The 16645-nt window shown below is 40.3% G+C and overlaps 1 protein-coding gene across 4 annotated transcripts in view; it reads left to right on the top strand.

Annotated features, from left to right (window-relative positions):
- Nucleotides 1–16645, top strand: part of LOC144688897 (casein kinase I) — a 93341-nt gene that overhangs the window by 60537 nt on the left and 16159 nt on the right. For 3 of the 4 annotated variants that reach the window (XM_078555919.1, XM_078555916.1, XM_078555917.1), the window contains exons 8-10: nucleotides 2900–2984; nucleotides 6575–6723; nucleotides 10370–10450. In XM_078555919.1, coding sequence (XP_078412045.1) covers nucleotides 2900–2984; nucleotides 6575–6723; nucleotides 10370–10450 — 315 coding nt within the window. The remainder of the gene's footprint in view (nucleotides 1–2899; nucleotides 2985–6574; nucleotides 6724–10369; nucleotides 10451–16645) is intronic. The other variant, XM_078555918.1, reaches the window with a different exon arrangement.

Here is a 16645-nt window from a genome sequence, read left to right as displayed (position 1 = left end):
TTCCTATTCAGTATCACCCCGGCAGAACAGATGAAAATCTATTTTGAAACTTTGCTTTGGGTGAGTTCCAAGCGTTAGACACGATTTGCTATCAGCTACTCTAATATCACAGCTTTATTTTAATTATCCTCCCTCCCAGTTTTTTTGCTATGTTGTATTTAATTTGGACTCATCAATTTGAACTTTGTCACCCAGAATTAAATATAACTTTTTTCTCAAACTGGAAACCAGTGTGGACTGTTAAGATCCCAGCTGATGTTACTACTGGACAAGTCAGATCCCTTGGTGCAGCCTGGCTTGATAGATCCTAACTTTTATTTTTTGTTTAGAAACGTGGAGGGCGCCTACTCAACAGAGTCACAGGAGTCTACTGATGAATGTTTTAATCTTTTGTTAAAAGTTTATTAAACAAAGAAGAGAAACTATATTACGCTGTTCCTTCACCCACAACCATACCTTTACAGGTACATACAGATTCATAAGGATAACACAGTCTAGTATACAATTCATGTAAACCAATAGGCAACCTATGGTTGGATACACCACACTCCAAGATCAAGTGACAGGTGCCACCCAAAACAGATGCTCTGGATTTCTCAATTACGCCAGACGCTCGTCACACTGGGAGTCAACTGGCCTCACAGAAACTCTGTCTTTCACACAAGGGTTTCAAATCTCCATGCTCGAAGAACTCACCTGGGAATCTTCTCCCAAATGATGCTTCCTCTAGGACGTCTTCAACAAGGATCCACCTCCAAGGTTTCGATCTCTCCTTCCGATGTTTTTTTCCCCTGGATCGCCATGTGTTTTCAAGCTTCGCCTTCCGCGCGCTATCTCAGGAACTCAACCGTACCAACAGAACACCACTGCTTCACAGGCGCGTAGAAGGAGCCGCCAACCTTTGGCTGTCGCCTCAGATCTTCTGGCTTCTCGCAAGCTCACTTCGTTCCAAGTCTGCTCCCTACAGCTCTGTCTTTTAACTTGGAGCCTTTTCCTCTGCTCCTCACTCTTAACCAGACCTTTTTTCAGATTCCTGTTCTTTTCCTTTGATTAGCAGGTGGTCTTGGGACCACCTTTCTGGTCCCACTCCTTGGTTTTAGGACCTTTCTTCTTTGTTCTGAGAATTTTCTGTCTTTGCCCTGTGGCTTCCACATACCAACTGAACTAAAACTGCTTTCTGTTTCTCCCAGTCTCTGTAGATCTCCTGTTGCTAGACAACAGCACAATTTTTCTACTTTGTGTTTTTCTTTAAACTTTCCTAAACTACTGATTCCCCCACCCCACTTGGTATCACAGCTCTGTATTTTGAAATAAATTATGCCTGTTCTTTACTCTCTCACTGTGATGGTTACTAAGATTTCCTTCCAGGTTCAGTCATTTGTGGCACAGCATTTAGGAGCAGGATTAGGCCATTTGGCCCTTCAAGCCTCCTCCGACATTCGATAAGACTATGGCTGATCTGTTTGTGGTCTCAACTCCACTTTCTTGGCTGCCCTCCATAATCCTTGACTCCCTTGTCTATCAAAAAACCTGTCTCGCTTGGCCTTGAATAAATTCAATGACCCAGCCTCCACTGCTTTTTGGGGAAGAGAATTTAACATACTTATATCCCTCTGAGAGAAAGCTTTCCTCATTTCTGTCTTAAAAGGAGGACCTCTTATTTTTAAACTGTGTCCCCTAGTTCTAGTTCCCCCATGAGAGGAAACATCCTCTCCACATCTATCCTATCAAGTCTCCTTAGGATCTTTTATGTTTCAACAAGATACTTCTCATTCTTCTAAAAATCCAATGGGCATAGTCCCAACCTGTTCAACCTTTCTTCATAAGATAAGCCTTTCATCCCAGGAGTGTGTCGTGAACCTTTTCTGAACTGCTTCTACTCATTTGTTGGCAAACTCTCTTTTTCAATAATTGAAACTCCCTATTTCTGAATTTAAAACCTGTCCCATCGTTTTCACCCTTCTTACTTAATTCATTTCTATTGCTGTCAGGAATGTATTTACACTGTTCAGCAGTTCACTAAATTCCTTTTCATGCTATTCTGAAATTAGTTACATTATTCCTTAATTCTTTTTGTTATACTGAATTAATTTACCATCCTCAGTTATTTTTAATTTGTCCACATTTTTAAAAGAACATATTGTAAAAAAGATACCAGCGGATATGGTATTACTTGCCTTGGTATATGTTTAGTTTTAATTAAAAACAAAAGCGAGGTATACAACGAATATTCTCCATTATAAACAGTTCTTCCACATCAATGCAATTCAGGTAAAATAAGTTCAACTCATTCTGAGCGTTTATTCTGAAATATTTGTAGAGTGCACTATAACACAAAAAAATATTGTTCACTGGCCTTCTGTGTGTCCCAACAACCACCATTCATACCTGAATTGTTGTATTACCTATAAGTGTCCAAGTAGACACCATTCATTGTTTTACATCATGTTCTTCATTATAGTCTCCTTCAAGGTGGCAGAACTTGTCCACGGTGTTGTTTGACTGCAGGTGTCAATATGTTTACTTCATGGAGGGTGGTGCTCACATTAAACAGACTGAAGAACAATGTGCAAGCCTCTGTTTGCTAACATTGCCAAAATTAATTTCTAGTCTTGTGGATAAAATAACTAAAGAACTATTAAAATTTCAAAATTACTTATCTATATAGCTATCCACCATATATTAAAGTCTTCTGTGTAGTACATACTTCATGTAGATTTTGAACTGCTTCCAATCACACTTTAGCACATCCTGTCCTCAGTGAGTAAAGTGTAACATCTGAATTGGGATGACTAATGCCACGGAAGATCTTAATGTAAAATATTTGCAAGTGTTTTATTAATTTTAAATTAAGATATGATATCTAATTATACCTATGATTGCCTTCTGTCTGTTATAGGCTGATACATTAAAAGAAAGGTATCAGAAAATAGGTGACACCAAACGAGCTACCCCAATTGAAGTCTTATGTGACAACTTCCCAGGTTTGAACCCTTCTTTCTTAACCTAATTAGACCTAATACCACCTCTGCAAAGAATGAAAGTCCTGCACTAACATAGCACCTTATTGTGTCACTCAATCATCTTAAAGTGCTTCACATTCAACTAACTACTCTGAAGTGCTGTCACTGTAGTTATGTAGGGAATGCATCATCTATTCTGAGCATGGTAAAATTCAACAAACAGCAATATGATTAAGACCAGTTAATCTGTATTTTGGCTGAGAGAGGAATGTTTCCCAGGACGACCGATGTTTTGTGCTCTTCAAGTACTGTCATGGGATCTTTAACATCCACCTGAACCGTGGCATGAGCAAGACTGTTCTTTAGTTCAATATCTCATTCAAAGGATGGCACTTCTGACAATGCAATAATCCCTCAGTAGGAATGTCATAGGAACAGGGGTAGGCTCTTTAGGCTCTCAGGTCTGTCCCACCATTCAATAAGATCATTAATCTCTGTTTAACTCCATTTTACCTGCCTTGGTTCCATATTGCTTAATACTCTTAACAAAGAAACATCTATTGTCTTCGTTTTGACACTTTCAATTGACCTAGCCTCAACGTGGTCTTTTGGATGGGGGGAATGGTGGGGAGAATTGCCTCTTGACACACTCCTCAATCATCTACTTCTAATTTTAAAGCTATATCCCCTTGTTCTGGACTCTCACCAGAGGAAATAGTTTCTCTTTCTTTACCCTATTGAATTCCTTACTCATTTCAAACACCTCAATTAGACCCGCTCTTAAATTTTATGCAGAAGGCAACAGAATTGATTGATGCACCTGTCTTCGGAATTTAACCTACTTAGCCCGACTAGGATTCTATGCTGCACCTTCTCTAAGGCCAATATATTTCTCCTGAGGTGCTGTGCCCAGAATTAAACGCACACCCAGATACAGTCTAACAAGAACTTTATACAACTTTAGCCTAATTTGCACCCCTTTGTATTCCAGCCTCCTTTTGAGATAAAGCCTTTTTAATTATTTGTACCTGTCCTCCAATTTTGTGATTTCTCTTTTGGACCCCTAAATACCTCTGCCCTCCATAGTCCCAGCTTCTTACAATTTAGAAAACACCCTGATCAATATTTCTTGGATCCAAAGTGGATGACCACATGTTTACCAAAATTGTTTTTGATCTGCCATAGTTTTGCCCGCTCAATTAATCTATAAATGTCCCTTTACAACTTTCTGGCCCCATCTGCACGTTTTGCCACCTACAGCAAAATTGGATATATGACTATTCTTGCTGTAATCCGTTGGTAATTATAGTGAAAAGCTGAAGCTTGGTTCAGATCCAGAGGAAACACCACTAATTGCATCCTTAATGAGTACACACTCAGCCTTCTCACCAATTTGCTACCTATATCAATGGAATACTTCCAATGCCATGCACTTTCATCTATCTTAATGGCCTCTTGTGTGAAATGTTTTTGAATCACAGAATCACACAGTGCAGAAGAGGCCCTTCGGCCCATCAAGTCTGCACCGACACGTGAGAAACACCTGACCTACCTACCTAACCCCATTTACCAGCACTTGGCCCATAGCCTTGAATGTTTTGACGTGCCAAGTGCTCATACAGATACCTTTTAAAGGATGTGAGGCAACCCGCCTCCACCACCCTCCCAGGCAGCACATTCCAGACTGTCACCACCCTCTGGGTAAAAAAGTTTTTCCTCACATCACCCCTAAACCTCCTGCCCCTCACCTTGAACTTCCCCTTGTAACTGACCCTTCAACTAAGGGGAACAGCTGCTCCCTATCCACCCTGTCCATGCCCCTCATAATCTTGTACACCTCGATCAGGTCATCCCTCAGTCTTCTCTGCTCCAACAAAAACAACCCAAGTCTATCCAACCTCCCTTCAATGACTTAAATGTTTCATCCCAGACAACATCCTGGTGAATCTCCTCTGCACCCCCTCCAGTGCAATCACATCCTCCCTATAATGTGGCAACCAGAACTGCACACAGTACTCCAGCTGTGGCCTCACCAAGGTTCTATACAACTCCAACATGACCTCCTACTTTTGTAATCTATGCCTCGATTGATAAAGGCAAGTGTCCCATATGCCTTTTTCACCACCCCGCTAACATGCCCCTCCGCCTTCAGAGATCCATGGACACACACGCCGAGGTACCCTTTATTCCTCAGAACTTCCTAGTGTCACGCCGTTCATTGAATACTTCCTTGTCAAATTACTCCTTCCAAAGTGTATCACCTCACACTTTTCAGGGTTAAATTCCATCTGCCACTTATCTGCCCATTTGACCATCCCGTCTATATTTTCCTGTAACCCAAGACACTCAACCTCACTATTAACCACCCGGCCAATCTTTGTGTCATCCGCAAACTTACTAATCCTACCCCCCACATTGTCATCTATGTTGTTTATATAAATGACATAACAGGGGATCGAGCACAGATCCCTGTGGTACGCCACTGGACACTGGCTTCCAGTCACTAAAGTATCCTTCTGTCATCAGCCTCTGTCTCCTACAACTAAGCCAATTTTGAATCCACCTTGTCAAATTACCCTGTATCCCATGTTCATTTGCTGCCTTTATAAGTCTCCCAAAGAATACCCTCTGGATGTCCATATAGATGTTATTTACAGACACACCCTTATCTAAAATATTATTGATGTCCTCAAAAAAAAATTTAGTTAGGTTACTTAGATGTGCGCTGCCTTTACAAATCCATGTTGGCGCTCTCTCATCAGTTCAGTTCATATTTGATCTAGTGCTCAGTCTCTCAGTCAGCCTAGGTTATGGGTTCAGATCCTGGAATGGGGCTTGGACTCTCAAATTCTGACCCTGATATGAGAGAGTTACCAAGGTGAACCAAGCAAACACAGTGTAAGCTTTATTTATTGTTCCTTTGAAATTGCCATGTAGAGTTCGAGGGCTGTAAGAGTAAATGTTATGTGGTCAGTACCTTTCCCTGAATATTTTCATTTCTAGGGAAGCGTGTAATAAATATACTTAAGACAGATGGAATGTGTCCTTTTAGAAAATGAAAAGAAAAAAAATAGGTTGTAGTTGATCTCAAGACAAACTAGTCACATAAATATAAAAGCAAAATACTGTGGATGCTGAAAATCTAGAACAAAAACAAAAACACCTGGAAAAACTCAGCAGGTCTGACAGCATCTGCGGAGAGGGATACAGTTGACGTTTCGAGTCCATATGATTCTTCATCAGAACTGGTTCTGATGAAGAGTCATACGGACTTGAAATGTCAACTGTATCCCTCCCCGCAGATGCTGTCAGACCTGCTGAGTTTTTCCAGGTGTTTTTGTTTTTGTTCTAGTCACATAAATACCTAGGTTAGGGCATGTACTCCAAAGGGGATCCATGCTGCATCACTTTTGGTGTATCTGCTTTACTTTTAACTGCTGAAATAGATAATGAATAGATGAAATAGGGCTCAGTAGAATACAGCTGAGATATTGCATCTAAGTAAGAATGATCTACTAATTATACTTATCCCTAGAGTGTTCTTTCTCTTTAGGGTTATTTATGAATATAATGAAGTGTAAAATTCGATTTAATTTCACTTTTTTTTGTAGAAGAAATGGCAACGTACCTCCGCTATGTACGAAGACTTGATTTTTTTGAGAAACCAGACTATGAATACCTGCGAAAACTCTTCACTGATTTATTTGATAGAAATGGCTTTGTATTTGATTACGAATATGACTGGGTTGGCAAACCACTAGTAAGTATTCTGAGAATTTTCAGCCGGCTTTCAAACTAAATGAAGTTGCCTTGGACTCTGAGCCCCTAAAAGCTGCAAGAAAATAGGGGACCATTTAATATGTTACAGCTGGTAAAGAAACCTAATCATAGTTTCAATCAATGTTTGATTTTAACTATTCGCTCCTATTGTAGCTCAGCTGGTTGGAGAACAGAAAGTTCCCAGGTATAACTCCTCAGCTTTGCTAACTTAGCCAATTTCAGCCAGAGTAAAGGTAAGGGCACTATAATTTACCTTGGTGCCTTCTGAGTTAGAGAGAAGGAAGCCACCCCAAGGCTTCTTGCTTTTGATCGTTATTGAGTAAACCCTTTCTCCTGGCGTACATCAGGTTACAGCTCAGCGGTGATGCCCTTTTCATTTGAATAATCTCCTGGCACTTGCTGTCTATACTCATGTATGAAGAATTGTTAATTTGGCAGTACACCATAGAGCAATCAATATGCATGGAAATGTACCCAGCAAGATTTGATGTTTTCAGGAAATTTATTTTTTTATAATAAGTGAATACATCCCCAACCCGCCACATGAATGGCAGCAGGTTTGGTGGCGTGTGAATGTTCTGCCATGGAAAGGTGAAATACTTCATTAAACACACTTACATTAGGCATCCACTTTGCAATTTTCAGGCTGACTTAATAAGTGCTGTGTGAGTTTACCTGATAGTAAAAGGGAGGGGGAGCTACTGAATCAAGAAGGTAAGTGGTTATTACAGCGCTTGATTGTGGGCCAGGAGTGCAGCTCCCTGGCCCCTCAAGGATGTCTTTGGCCTCCCCTTTTCCTTCCCCATGCTGTGATTGCAGAACAGCTTGTCCATAAAACCTGTCCCACAACATGATGGCCTAAGTAGTCCAGGAGATCACATGGACCAAGTGTTATGTAGAAAAACACTTTTAATGCAGTCTCTTCCTCATTCGCGAATGGTCCAGCTCCCTCTTGAGGGTATGGTGGGAATCAGCACCTACCACACCAACCAGCAATGTATTCTCAAGGCCCACTACTGTCTGGGAAAAGAAGAACTGACTAACATCCAGTCTGTTCCTATTCTTACATAGTCTAAACTTGTTTTCCCTGACCCTTCCAAATCTGTTTAAACTGGAATAATCTGGCCAAAGGATGCTACCAAGCCCTCCATCAGGTCAGCTCTTAAATCTATGTGGTACTATTAGACGAAGACCTCTAAAGTAAATAGACCTTGAGCCTGTTTGAGTAGATGAGGTTCTTTTAAGCTAGAAATAATTCTTGTATCTCCCCTCGGGCGATTTTCCAATGTCATAATATCACCCACAATCTTTAAATTGCCATATACCATGTTCTACCTTTATTTTGAAAGAGTTCAAAAGATTAATCCCTTCTGCTCTACTTAGTAGCCTTTATTCTTTATAAAATCCTCTCTTACATCCCCCTCGAAAGCTTGTGTTCGTGTTTCACAGAATCAGGATCACAGAATTGTTATGTTACAGAAGGAGGCCATTCAGCCCATTGTGTCTGCACTGGTTCTGCAAATGAACATTAAGACTTAGTGCCATTCTCCTTCCTTTTCCCCATACCCTTGCACATTGTTTCTATTCAAATAATCATCCAATGCCCTCTCGAATGCCATAATTGAACCTGCCTCCACCACATTTAGGCAGTGCATTCCAGACTCGAACCACTTGCTGTGCGAAAAAGTTTCTTCTCGCATTACATTTGCTTCTTTTGCAAATCACTTTAAATCTGTGCCCTCTCAGTCTTAATCTTTTTACAAGCGGGAACAGTTTCTCCCTATCCAGCCCCCTCATAATCTTGAACACCCCTATTAAATCTCCTCATAGCCTTCTCCTCTCCAAGGAGAACAGTCCCAACCTCTCCAATCTATCTTCATAACTGAAATTTCTCATCCCTTGTAAAGCTCTTCCTCACCATCTCCAATGTGTTCACACCCTTCCTATAGTGTGGCACCCAGAACTGTACACAATACTCCAGCTGAGATCTAACCAGTGCCCTACATAAACTCAGCATGATCTCCTTGCTCTTGTACTCTGTGCCCCTATTGATAAAGCCCAGGTTACTGTTATGCTTTATTAATTGCTCTCTCCACCTGTCCTGCCACCTTCAATGATCTATGCACATATATACCCAAGCCCCTCTGCTCCTGCACCCCCTTACAAATTGTGCCCCTTATTTTATATTGTCTCCCCATGTTCTTCCTACCAAAATGGATCACCTCACACTTCTCCACATTGAACTTCAACTGTCACCTATCTGTCCACTCCACCAACTTGTCTATGTCCTTTTGAAGTTCTACACTGTCCTCCTCAGTTCACAATGCTTCCAAGTTTTATATCAGCCGCGAACTCTGAAATTGTTCCCTGTACACCAAGATCTAGGTCATTAATATATATCAGGAAAAGCAAGGGAATACTGACCCCTGGGGAACCCCATTACAAACCTTCTTCCAGCCCAAAAAAATTCCTTTAACCATTACTCGCTGTTTCCCATTACTCAGCCAATTTTGTATCCACATCGCTACTGTCCCTTTTATTCCATGAGCTATAACTTTCCTTTTTCTAAGCCTTCTTCAGAACCCACTTTTCTGATGCTAGGGCTAAACTGTGTTGCTCTTTCCTGTAATGTTTCTAGGATTTGGCTTTGTGCTCTGGTAATGGGGTTTGCATGTGTTATTTAATGTGTGACCTAACCAGAGCACTCAGCAGTTAACATGATGGACTTCGACATTGAATTGGCAATACAACTCAACATTCTTTGTGGTGTTCTGCAGTCAGTGTCATCCCTATTATTATTTTTAACTTGATAGTTTCAGCTTTTGCCCTAGCTAATTCAACACCATTCATTGAGTGCTTCCCATTTTTCTTTTTCCATTTAACGCCTGCAACTTATCTGCACTGAATTTCATCTTGCCACGTTTCTGCTTAGTGAGTAACTGTATCACATGGTACGGCACTGAATGCTGCAGACTGGATAAATCCCAGGGTATATTACAAGTATCTAGCAAATGAGAAACCTGATCTCTCAATTGGCAACAATGTCCCTAGGCAAAAGAAAATTTGCCCAGCGTTCTCGCTCCTGCTTACTATCTAGTGACACCTACTATAAAGTATAGATTTATTGATGTCTAATGAGAAAAACACAGGACTTGGCTGTGACATCTCCCAGTTAAATAGCATATCAACACTTACTGTCTAAGCTTGCATGAAGATTGATTACTTGAGTGGTGGTTACCCAAGGATTTGGGTTGCTAACTTCACAAGAGGAGGAATGAGTGAAAAATTGGGGGGAATAAAATGTACAGGATAATGTATTGAATAGAGTCAGAGATTTGAAGGGAAATATAGTGTAAAAGATTAATGTTAAATATATAAATAGACAACATCATCAGTGATGTAAGATCACATGACAACAGAGCCTACTGAGGGATGGTTCTATGTGAAGCCTCTTGCTAAGCTTTGTCCTGTATGTAGTTAGAAGGCTATTTAATAAGATTACTGACAGCCGTTCCTCTAGCAGTGCCTCTCTATCCCAACCAAGGACAACCTAAGCTAAGACCCACAACAGCAATAACAGAAAAAGGAGCTTTTTGTAACACGAGTTTTTTTTTCATTAACTTCAGCCAACTCCTATTGGTTCAATCCATGCTGACATACCACTCTCACCACCCAACCGAGATAAAGCACCACAACAAACCAAACAGGTAAGAACTTGGTAAATATTTTCTTCATAACCATATATGGGTGCTTCCATGAAATGATCTTAAAGTTGATTTACTAAATATGTGCTACAGTCTAGTAACTCTCTACTGTTGTGTGAACTGTTGTGTTTCCATCAGCGACTGGTTTTGCCAGTTTGAAATTTGCATGCTACTTGTACATTGCAGTGCTATATCGTAAAATACTTTGAAATCTTGAAACTCCAAATCTTAACTCTTGCATTCCTGTACTGGTTTCATCATAATGTTGCACCAAGATATGATAGTGTAGTGTTAGAGGATAATATCTCAGCTCTGTTATTGGGCCTGTGGTAACTCTGGTTGTGAGTTCAATCCCAGCTTCAATCCCATGTTGAGAAACTGAATTCAACAAATTTGATGCTTTGCTGTCCTGTAATAGAAAAGAATGACCATGAACATTGCTGAATTGTCATAAAATCTCAACTCGTTCATAAAGCTTTTTTACAAAAGAGAACCTGCCATGCCTACCTGGCCTAATCTGTATGTGACTCCAGTTCCAAGCCGTAGCTTGACTGAATTGTAAAATAATTGCTCAAGATAAATGCACACAAGCAACATCTTTGGATGAGTAATGAATAGAGGCTTGTCAGTATTTTGCTCGTCCTGTGAATAAATTTTTTTTAAGAGGTTTTTGTATTGTATTTGATTTTCACAAGCACCTTTCTATTGATATGTGCTTAGTCCAAATTTTATTTGTACTGCAGTCTAATCACCTGGCAGAATACTGGAGCCTCGGTACCTTTACCTTTACTCATGTGCGTGAGCTACCATACTCAGTAATCTTTGTTAGAACTGGATCTAATCCAGGAAACAGAAATTGCCAAATTATGACAGACAATTAAAACTGTGTGGTGAAACTCTACATCTGTGCACTGGATGAACTCAGAGATGTTGCTTACTGTGCAGTAGGTTACAGTAGGGAATTCCATGTACTATGACAAAAGTAATATTGGATAAAATTGTTGTTCAAAATAATAAATGCTACTTTAGAATTTAATACTTGAATCATTGCAGGCAGGAAAGTGGAGTTGAGGCCCTGATCTTATTGAATGGCAGAGCAGGCTTGATGGGCCAAATAACCGCCTACTATTTCTTATGCGCAATGAAATGTATAAGCATTTACATGCTATCACTTTGATAAGCAATTGTGTGTTTCTAATGATGATGTATTGTAACTTGTGATCAGCATTCCTTTTCCACTGGAAATTGCATAGGTTTGCTTACCTGGCATTGGTTATACACTTGTCTTTTACTCTGTCGCATCAGCATTCTACTGTGATTTATCCAACAGAATTTATGATGTTTATGACTTAATAGAATGCATTACATGACCATGACATGTTATGCTTCTTACTTTCTACCTACTGCCATAAATTGTCCGTAGTCTCTTGCTTTATGGTGGTTGTATCATACTTGCAACATGCTTTATTTTGAGGAAGTTGGGTATTATAAAAGCACTGTTTCTGTGTAGTGGCCATTTTCCATCCTTACTTTCTTGGCGCGTTTATATCTTGGTTTTACATATGTTAAAACAATTACTTGTGATATTGACTCTGAAGACCTACCTGTCTGCCATTCATCACGATCATGACTGATCTTGGGCTTCAACTCCACTTTTCCCATTTCCCATATCCCCTGATTCCCCAAGGCCCCAAAAATCTGTCTATCTCAGCCTTAAGAGAGGCAATTCACATACCACAGTTGAATGTTAAAACATGCTTTGCACTTGCTAATATTTCCATCGGATGCTTAGTTGGCAGCAGTGGAGTGTATCTCACTTATTCCTCTAATAAGGAATGCCTTCATAACTCAAGACTATGATACAAAGCTAAGTGGGAATGCAAGCTGTGAGGAGGACACAAAGAAGCAGCAAAAAGATATAGTCAGGGTTAGTGAGTGGGCAACAAGGTGGCAGATGGAGTATAATGTGGGCGAGTGTGAGATTACTCACTTCGGTCATAAGAATAGAATAGCAAAATATTTTTTAAAAGGTGTGAAACTTGTGAATGTAGATATTCAGGTGACTTGGGTGTACTGATACAAGGAACACAAAAGTTAGCATACAGGTACAGCAAACAATTAGGAAAGCTAATGGCATTTGGTCTTTATTGCAAGAAAATTGAAGTACAAGAGTAAAGAAGTCTGGTCTTTGTTGAGGCCATACCTAGAATATGGTGTGCAATGTTTTGGTCGCCAGATTTAAGGGAGAATATACTTCCATTGGAGGCAGTATAGCAAAGGTTCTCTAGATTGGTCCCTGGGATGAGAGGGTTGTCCGATGATGAGAGGCTAAGTAAATTGGGTCTATATTTTCTGGAGTTTAGAAGAACGAGAGGTGATCTCGTTTAAATATTCAAGATTATTAAGGGACTTGACAGGATAGATACAAATAAGCTGTTTCTCCTGGCTGGGAAATCTAGAACAAGGGGGCAGAGTTTCAGGATAAAGAGCTGATTATTTAGGACTGAGATGAGAGATTTTTTCACTCAAAAGGGTTATGAATCTTTGGAATTCTCTGCACCAGATGCACCATCATTGAATATACTTAAGGCTGAGATAGACAGATTTTTGGGGCCTTGGGGAATCAGGGGATATGGGAAATGGGAAAAGTGGAGTTGAAGCCCAAGATCAGTCATGATCGTGATGAATGGCAGAGCAGGCTCGGCAGGCCATCTGGTCTTCAGCTCCTACTTCTTGCATTCTTATACTTCTGTCACACATCTACTATGGGGCCTCTCTCATTCATGGGAGTAACAGTTTCTCATTGTGAGATTCTTTGCATTTGAGCATTTCTGCAGTGATTGTAACTCATTTTGAATATTAACAGAAGAGGAGTGCATCAGTGAAATGTAAGAAACTTCAGAGGAAGAATAAACTTCCCAGTTTTATCTTGTTGATTTACAAGTGTAAATTTGCATTTTTGTGAACATCACAGCAGGACACACCAAGCATTAACTGTACCAAAATCTCTACTATTTGCCAACACACTAAGTGGGGCCAGAAGTGAATTTTCTGCTGACTTCAGATTTACATAATAGCAAACACAAATAATGTCTTGTATATGGCTCTAATATAAATCTTGGTAGCATCTGCTTGAATCCAAATATCTTCCTATCAGTTAAAAGCAAAATACTGAGGATGCTGGAAATCTGAAACAAAAACAAAAATAGCTGGAGAAACTCAGCAGGTCTGACAGCATCTGCGGAGAGGAACACAGTTAACGTTTCGAGTCCGTATGACTCTTCATCAGAACTAAGAAATATAGAAATGAGGTGGAATATAAACTGGTTGAGGGGGGTGGGACAGGTAGAGCTGGATAGGTGGGAAAAGAAAAATATATATACAAATAAAAAATTATAAATTATTGGAACTCAATGTTAAGTCCGAAAGGCTGTAAAGTGCCTAGTCGGAAGATGAGGTGCTGTTCCTCCAGTTTGCGTTGAGCTTCACTGGAACATTGCAGCAGGCCAAGGACGGACATGTGGGCATGAGAGCAGGGTGGTGTGTTGAAATTTTTTTAATAGATTTTTCTTTTCCCACCTATTTCCATTATTTTTAAATGTATTTCCATCCATTGTTTTATCTCTATCTTTTAGCCTACTTCAATCCCTTCCCCCCACCCCACTCCCACTAGGGCTATCTGTCACTTGCTCATCCTACTTTCTACCCGTAATGTCATCATTAGCACATTCCTCAGCTAATATCACCACCGTCTACACCCCTTTGTCCTTTTGTCTATGACATCTTTGGCAATCTCTTCTTTGCCTCTACCTATCACTGGCCCTCTATCCAGCTCTACCTGTCCCACCCCCCTCAACCAGCTTATATTTCACCACATTTCTATATTTCCTTAGTTCTGATGAAGAGTCATACGGACTCGAAACGTTAACTGTATCCCTCTCCGCAGATGCTGTCAGACCTGCTGAGATCTTCCTTTCAGTGTTTTGGGTCCGAGAATACCATTGCTGAGCTAGGATTCAATGTAGTCACGTTCATGGTTTTGAACCATCTTTTCTGGTATGGGTCTTAGCCTTTCCCACTTCAGTTTACCTTGTGTTCATAAGGCAGGAAGGATCCACCAAAACAGTTGCACCCATGCATAATGATTTCAGCTGATCTCACATCAGCTAAATGATAATGTGCAGCCCCCTTATTGTCGTTTGTAATATGCTTTAATTTAAGTGGCATTTAAGGAGGTCGGTTTTTCAAAAGTCTTGTTTGTACTTCCAGCTGTTTACAACTGTAAACTAGTTTTCTAGCCGCCAGTGTAACTGCGGGCCAAAAAGCTGAATATTTGAGTGAAAAACTGTTAGTTACATATGATCACATGAAATACTGGAAATAGCTGCAGCTTAAGCCATGACCTGTTTGCTTCATAAACACTTAAACTTTATCTGCTTCTTTACATGCATGAAAGCATTGAGCATGTTTCCTCAGTATGACACAAGTCACAAGGAGAAATATGACATCCAATATCATCAAAAGGTGTTTAACTTGATTCAGTCACCTTGAAGCAGTAACTTTGGCCATGGGCTTTTTGTTCAGGGTGTTTTTCGAATGTATGCTGAGTTATTACCTTTCCTGAGTTCCGAATTTACCCATCAAAATCTATAGGCAAGAAAAATATTTGAATGAGAAATGTGACTTAAAACGGGAAAGAGGCTAAAGAAATAATAGACAATGTAGGTGTAAAGTTTAAAGTAAGAAAGAATTGCCACTTTTCCAAAAATGTTCCATTTGACTGTATTATGATACACTCGAAATGAAACCGAATGGAAGAGTTGAAGAAGCTGTATTCAAATCGCGAAGTAGTTTATTAGCTTTATTTTAAACCCTTGAGTAATTTTAATTCTGTTCAGCATCTGTCCTGGTTCAGAGCAGAGGCGAGTATAAATGTCAAATTCATATTTGGGTCAGATTTACACTGACATCATTGCTTTTAACCAAAATATTAAACATGTAAAATTTTAGTGGGCTGACAGAGAAAAAAAAAATCTGAACTTTTTTCTGAATCTATTCAAAATGCTTTGAAAATTACCCGCTTAATCGGATCATTTTGTTTTCTAAATCAATTTGCTACTTGATCAGATGCTTTTACTGTTGCAAATTTGCATTCTTTAACAATATATAAGGAACATAGTAGTAACAATTTACAACAGCAACTTCACAGAATCACACAGTGCAGAAGAGGCCCTTCAGCTCATCGAGAAGCACCTGACCTACCTGCCTAATCCCATTTACCAGCACTTGGCCCTTAGCCTTGAATGTTATGACGTGCCAAGCGCTCATCCAGGTACTTTTTAAAGGATGTGAGGGAACCCGCCTCCACCACCCTCCCAGGCAACGCATTCCAGACCGTCACCACCCTCTGGTTTCCTCACATCCCTCCTAAACCTCCTGCCCCTCACCTTAAACTTATGTCCCCTCATGACTTGTATTTATATAACACCTTTAATGTAATGAAATGGCCTGAGGTGCTTTGTAGGAGCTTTATAAAACAAAGTATGACACTGAGCCACATAAGGAGATGGTAGGTCTGTGACCAAAAGTTTGGTCAAAGAAGTAGGTTTTAAGGAGCATGTTAAAGGAGGAAAGGAAGGTTTAGGGAGGGAATTCTAGAGCTCGGGGCCGAGGCAACTGAAGGCACAGTCACCAATAGTGAAGCACTTCAAATTGGAAGTCCACAAGAAACCAGAATTAGAGGAGCACAGACACCTTGCAGGTTTGTGAGGCTGCAGGAGATGACAGAGATAGGCAGGGGGCAAGGCCATGAAGGATTTGAAAACAAGGATAAGAATTTTAAAGTCAAGACATTATTTGACTGGGAGGATTGTAGGTCACTGAGCAGTGAGCGGGACTTTGTGCGAATTGGGGTATGGGTAGCAGAGTTTTGGATGATCTGAAGTGTACTGAGGGAAAATGTGGGAGACCAACCAGGTGTGCAATAGGATAGTCGAGTCGAGGTAATGAAGGCGTGAATGAGGGTTTCAGCAATAGAAGAGCTGAAACAGGCAAGGTAGGGTGATGTTATGTAGATAGAAATAGGCGGTCTTAGTGATGGCATGAATATGAGGCCACAAGCTCATCTTGGGGCCAGATGTGACGGCAAGGTTGTGAAGAGGCTGACTTAATCTCGGGTTGTTGCCAGGGAACAGAGTT

The sequence above is a fragment of the Cetorhinus maximus genome, chromosome 13 (assembly GCF_964194155.1).
Source record: "Cetorhinus maximus chromosome 13, sCetMax3.hap1.1, whole genome shotgun sequence".
Lineage (NCBI taxonomy): Eukaryota > Metazoa > Chordata > Chondrichthyes > Lamniformes > Cetorhinidae > Cetorhinus > Cetorhinus maximus.
Note: the sequence above shows the minus strand (reverse complement) of the source record. Positions and strands in the feature narration are given on the sequence as shown.